The sequence below is a fragment of the Malania oleifera genome, chromosome 2, assembly GCF_029873635.1.
Source record: "Malania oleifera isolate guangnan ecotype guangnan chromosome 2, ASM2987363v1, whole genome shotgun sequence".
Lineage (NCBI taxonomy): Eukaryota > Viridiplantae > Streptophyta > Magnoliopsida > Santalales > Ximeniaceae > Malania > Malania oleifera.
Window position 1 is genome coordinate 51,551,336 of NC_080418.1, and position 5,781 is coordinate 51,557,116.

Genomic DNA, 5,781 nt, shown 5'->3' on the forward strand with positions numbered 1-5,781 from the left:
AAGTAGATGGAACCACTTTAGGCCTACTGATCCATTGAGTTTAGGCACCTGACCCTATACTGACTTCCAAAATTCATTGAAATTTAAAGTCCAGGCGACTGACTCACTTGGGACTATACCTTACTTTTCACTTTGCAATATCTTTTTCGATTGGCGCAGAGGGTTATTCGTTGAGCATCAGACGTAGATGCTTCAGCTTCTTTTGACAGCGCTTCTTAGTACCCATCTTCAACGATGTTCATGACATCGTTTACTAATTGAAGATCAATTGAAGATCATTTACTTATTGTGATTAGAAGACTTTCTTTTATGGAAGACTTTGTTATCATATTGACTTTATATTTTGCTTGGATATGTTATTTCAAGATTATTAGGTGCTTCAAGACCATATTTGAAGACCCAAGTGAAGTATTGAATCAAAATCCAACTCAAGATCCATGCGGGCCCCATACGGCTTGTGGGCCCCACCAATGGGTTTGACACGGTTTTGGCCTTCCTTTTGGAATATATTTAAATTTTAAATTTGAATTGTAATAATGCAAGACAATTAAGTTTGACTTGTATACTTATGAGTTGGAGTTCCTTATTTTTTAATAAGTATTAATTGTGTTAGGTTAATAGTTGTTAAAAGTTATTGAGTGTTTAATGCTTTGTCTCCCAGGCTATGCTTATAAATAGGCTTTCTTATTGTAAAAACAAGATATAAAGCTGAAGTTGAATATAGAAGAAACATTTCTTTGCTTGAACTTGTAAAACTTGTCCCTCTCTTTGTGAGTGAGTAGTGTGAGGCTACGTCGTTCTCTCCAGAGATCAAGTGGTGAGAGACTAGTAAACTATCCAACGACTCCATGAACCCCTCCTCCATCTAATACTCTCACGACCCCCATCAATACCACATAGCCAACACCTTCATACACCCACATGACGATCATCATCTACACTTCATTGCTGTATTCATCTTGTGATTCAAAACTTGTATGAAGGACCTACGGCGTGACCTAACTACGTGCGGAACAATATCAAGTCATCCAAATCAATCCATGGGTAACTTCAGTACTTGTGTTTGAATCCTTTGCTATATCTTGTGAACCCTTGCTAGTAGATTAAAATCACATCTTTGAATAACCCATTTGATCCATAGATTGCAATGTTGGTACTTGCTAGTTAAAATCAATTGTATGAATATTAGTTTACTAACATAGAACTTTTATTCTTAAATTTTTGAAATAACAATTTTTCAGCATATAACTTGATTCCTTTGTGAAAGAACCAAGTGAGACTGAATTGCTGGACAAGTCATACACCTTTTCAAAATCCTTGAATATGTGAAATAAAACATGATTTATTGTGTTTATGTTCGGATAATTAAATTCTTAAGTTAAAGTGTTTAAGTGTATGTGCTTGTGTGAGGGTTGAATCGTAGGACATAGGTTGACCATTCCCATCCTACATTAGTGAACTTGTCTCACATTGGAAAATTTGAATGGATGATGGGTGCTTATATACATGGTTGGGCCCAAGACCCAACAGACTTAAACTTTTGGGTCAAGTTGGTGTTCACCCATGAAGCCCACCCATAGGCTCATCCGGTCCTAACAAACCTCGCTCAATCAATCCACGAAATGCTTCTAGGATCAACATACCACTGTTCTAATGTGTGCGCACATTGATACTCTTTAAAGGCGTTAGAATGATTCTCCTTCCATGCCCTATAGGATGGATGTAGAGTCCCCAATGTCAAGATGAAAGAATTAGTTAGACCAAACTCCATACCTCAATATTAAATATAATGGACATCTAAAATGAAAGTCAAAACTAAAATTTATGAAGGTGGTGGGGAGCTTGCAGGAGAAATGAAGAATAGATGAGTATATGGGGAGCCTATGGAAAATAATGCCATATAAATAGGGGGTTGGGGGGAGGGGGAGTATGCGTGGGCCGGGTGGGAAGCATGCCGGGTGCACAAGGGATGCATGCGCGTGACAAGCTGTCATGGGCTGGTAGGCGCTTGGGCGCGGGGTGGGGGGGGGGGGTGAAGAATAGGAGAAGGAAGAAGTGGATGGGGTGAAGCCACATCGGGGGCAAATCGACTTTCCAAAAGTCAGTCTTGCCACGTCTACTTTTTTTTTTTTTTTTGTCGTTTTTCGTGCTTTGCGTGGTGAGGGGTCTAATCTCTGAAAATTCACAGAGAACCGGCTTTTCAAAAGTTGGTTCCCTTACTTTACATTTTTTTTTTTTCATTTTTTCTTCCCGTTTTTCATGTGCTCACTACCAACACACTAGTTAGCTGTCTCATTCGAACACCTGCTGTCTCGTCAAACTAGCTGTAGGTGTTTTAATTTTTTTTTAAATACCGAACTAACATTTTAGGTATATTTGCATAATTTTCTCCCCACTGTACATATTTGTGTGTGTGTGTGTGTGTTTTTTTTTTAAAAATAATTTCGTAAAAAAAAAACTCTAATTTTTACAACTGCGAACTATATTAATTGCTTTACAAATTTAATTTAGATTTTGGACCTATGCCTCAGACGTACGCCTAGTTTCCATCCCGGCGCACATGCATGTAAAGCCTGCAGGCGTGTCTTCTCTGCATGTCAAGTGCCAAGAGGCCTTCAATTCACAACGACACTCGTCAATGTCGATACGAAGATCTGAGGAGCGGGTGCCATCAAAAAAATGGCTGTTCCTCACACTTAGCACATCGAAGTTGTCTGTATATATACATATATGTGCATACAGAACATGCATGTTGTTCATTGATCGTCACTCGTCAGGATCGGATGCCCACTGTCACATTGATAGTAATTCCTAGCCATGGCTTCCGTTCTGGGAACCTCATCTCAATTTTCTGCCGACGGTATTCCCTCCAACAACCGGCCAGACGGCCACGACTACATAAAAGGCGTAAAGTATCTTGTTGACACCGAACCAAACCTAACGACGCTTCCGCCGGAATATGTTTTGCCCTTACTGGAATGCCCATTAGCAGTCAGGAATGCTCCTATACCAGTTATAGATTTGAAAGGTCTCATCAATGGCCTCAGGGGAGAAAGAGAGCAAACTGTTCAGGCCATTGGCTCTGCCTGCGCCGACTATGGTTTCTTCAGGGTACAACACCATGCATGCATATATATAATCTCTCTCTCTCTTTCTCACTCTCTCTCTCTCTCTCTCTCTCTCTCTCTCTCTCTCTCTCTCTCTCTCTCTCTCTCTCATTGATTAATATATGAAAGTGCAGGTCATTAACCATGGTGTAAAGGTCTCGCTAATGGAGGAAATGCTGAGAGGGGTGGAAGAGTTCTTCAGCATGGGGTGGGAAGAGAAGATGAAGTATGCGTCGGAGGACGTGATGAGTCGAGTGAGATATGGAACAAGCTTGAACACCTCAAAGAAGCATGCTCTTCATTGGAGGGATTATTTCCGCCATTTCGGCCATCCCTTCCACACTAGCTTCCATCTTTGGCCCAACACTCCCCCAAATTACAAGTAACCCGACTTCAATTCCTTGTTAATTATTGCTGTTGCTGTTATAGATACAATACTAATTACTCTCAGAAATTACTAACATTCATAGACTAATCCAATAAAATAATAACAACTCATCCAATAGACTGCATGATTAAAATATAATTATTTTTCTTTCTAAAACAAATAAAAAAAGTTCATGATTAATTTCCCTTCAAATAAAAATTACTTACAAAAGAAAAAAAAACTCATCGTTAATTTTTCTTCCTAAAAAAAATTACAATGAAATTCTTAGTTAAAAATTTCCAAAAAAAAATTCGTAGTTAATATAATTATTTAACAAAAGGAATAGATATTTTAAATATTAATTTAATTAGTAGTTTTAGTAAATTCATTGATTGTGTATTAAAATGTTTATATTTTATTTAATAGAAAATGTTATAAAGTTAGTAAGCTAATTTTTATTATAAAAAAATTAATGTATTTTTTTAATTTTCAGATATCTATCAAAATTTTTAATCATGTGATTATTTTAAATATATTTAAATTTTTTTGGTCTAACTGTAGAAGTTTATAAAATATAGATAAAAAACAATGTTATAGTTATCATACTAAATCTACCACACCAGTAAAAAATTAGTGACAATTCATACACTAGACCCTAAAAGTAAAATATAATTAACTTTTTTTTCAAAATACATTAAAAAAATCTATAATAATTTTGTCTTCTTATAAAAATTAGAAAATAAATCCATAATTAAAATTTATAAAAATAAAATAATTGTTTTCCAAACTTTTCTATACAAATTTAGAAAAATAAAAAAATATTGATAGTTTTGTAATTATTTAAAAAAATAAAAATAAAATTATTTTCAAAAACAATTAGTGTCAATACTGTTTATTATCCTTCATTTATTCCATACAAATCTTGTAAAGATGAAAAATCAGTCGAATAAAAAAAAAAAAAATTTTCCCACAACTGGATGGCCCTAAACATTTTGGCCCTTCAAATAATCCTTCTTGTTTAATGTTTACTTTTGTGCGTAGGTACATTGCGAGGGAATACTTGGAGGAGGTTTGGCGATTGGCGTTAAAATTGGCGAGTGCGATATCGGAAAGCCTGGGTCTGGACCGAGATTATGTAGTTAAATCTCTGGGTAATGGCTGCCAAATCGTAGCCTCTAACTACTACCCGCCGTGCCCGGAGCCGCACCGCACCCTGGGACTCTCTGCACATTCCGATCACGGCGGATTAACCATATTAATGCAAAACGACGTCGACGGCTTGCAGGTTAAATGCAACGGCGAATGGATAGCCGTTCCTCACGAGCCCGGCACCTTCTTCGTCAATCTGGGCGATTATTTAGAGGTCAGTACAGTAGTACATCACAATCTACAAATTTTTTTTTTTTTAAAATTTTATTTTAAACGTTAATAGCAATGTTAATAGGTATTGAGCAACGGAAGGTACAAGAGCGCGGAACACCGAGCAGTGGTGAATAAAGATCGGGCAAGAATATCGGTGGCAGTGGGCCATGGGCCTGATCTGACGGCCACAGTTGCACCAGCTGGCCCACTGATTAATGAGCAGACAGCCGTCCAATACAGGCCCATCACCTACGAAGACTATATGAAGGCCCAACAAAGCAGTGCCGTTAGGGGGAAAAGCCCATTGCAAGCCTTAATGGTCAACCCCACGTTAGAACAACAACAGAATGAGAATTGAGAGCCAGCCACCGTTTTAAATTCTTGGATTTCAGGACAATTTTTTTTCATGCGTCCAAGTACTTTCTTCATAAGCCCCAATCTTATCCAGTCTGTCTTTTATATTTTGATTTGGAGTTGGCAACTTACCAATTTGTTGACTTTCATAGTAAGTGTTTGTAAACAAATACTATCGATTGGTTGGGCAAATTTAATAATAGGTATTTGGCATTTTAAATTTTCTGCTATAGACTCTATTTAAGTTTTTTTTTGAAAATAATTTATGCTGCATTTAGGAGCATGAATTTTGAATCTTAGATTTGAATTTGAAGGAATTTTGATAAATTTTAATTTAAGTTTATATTACATTTTATTCAAATCAAACACAATTTCAAACTCAAGAGCTATCCAAACATAATAATAGAAGATTTAAAGGCTGAGGTCTCCCATCATAGCAGTGGGTGGACCATATTCAAGTTCAACAATGAGACGGACTTGAGACAGGTCATACAAGGAGGCCCTTACCTTGCATATGGTAGACCTTTGTTGGTAAAGGTAATACCCGATTTGTTTCAATTCGATAATGAGCTGCTTAGCATCATGCCAGTG

General features: G+C 36.9%; 1 protein-coding gene across 1 annotated transcript; it reads left to right on the forward strand.

Annotated features, from left to right (window-relative positions):
• The first annotated feature begins 2,646 nt into the window (after positions 1-2,646).
• On the forward strand, positions 2,647-5,410 carry LOC131149654 (protein DOWNY MILDEW RESISTANCE 6-like). The gene is made up of 4 exons (XM_058100293.1): positions 2,647-3,111; positions 3,242-3,489; positions 4,516-4,837; positions 4,919-5,410. Exons 1-4 carry the CDS (start codon positions 2,818-2,820, stop codon positions 5,192-5,194), a joined length of 1,140 nt encoding a protein of 379 aa, XP_057956276.1. The 5' UTR covers positions 2,647-2,817; the 3' UTR covers positions 5,195-5,410.
• The last annotated feature ends 371 nt before the right edge of the window (positions 5,411-5,781 follow it).

Bases quoted from the DNA above. Each gene is read 5' to 3' on its own strand.
- LOC131149654 (XM_058100293.1), top strand. From the start codon at position 2,818: ATGGCTTCCGTTCTGGGAACCTCATCTCAATTTTCTGCCGACGGTATT. The intron at 3,490-4,515 runs GTAACCCGACTT...TTTTGTGCGTAG, and splicing joins AACACTCCCCCAAATTACAA to GTACATTGCGAGGGAATACT. The intron at 4,838-4,918 runs GTCAGTACAGTA...CAATGTTAATAG, and splicing joins ATCTGGGCGATTATTTAGAG to GTATTGAGCAACGGAAGGTA.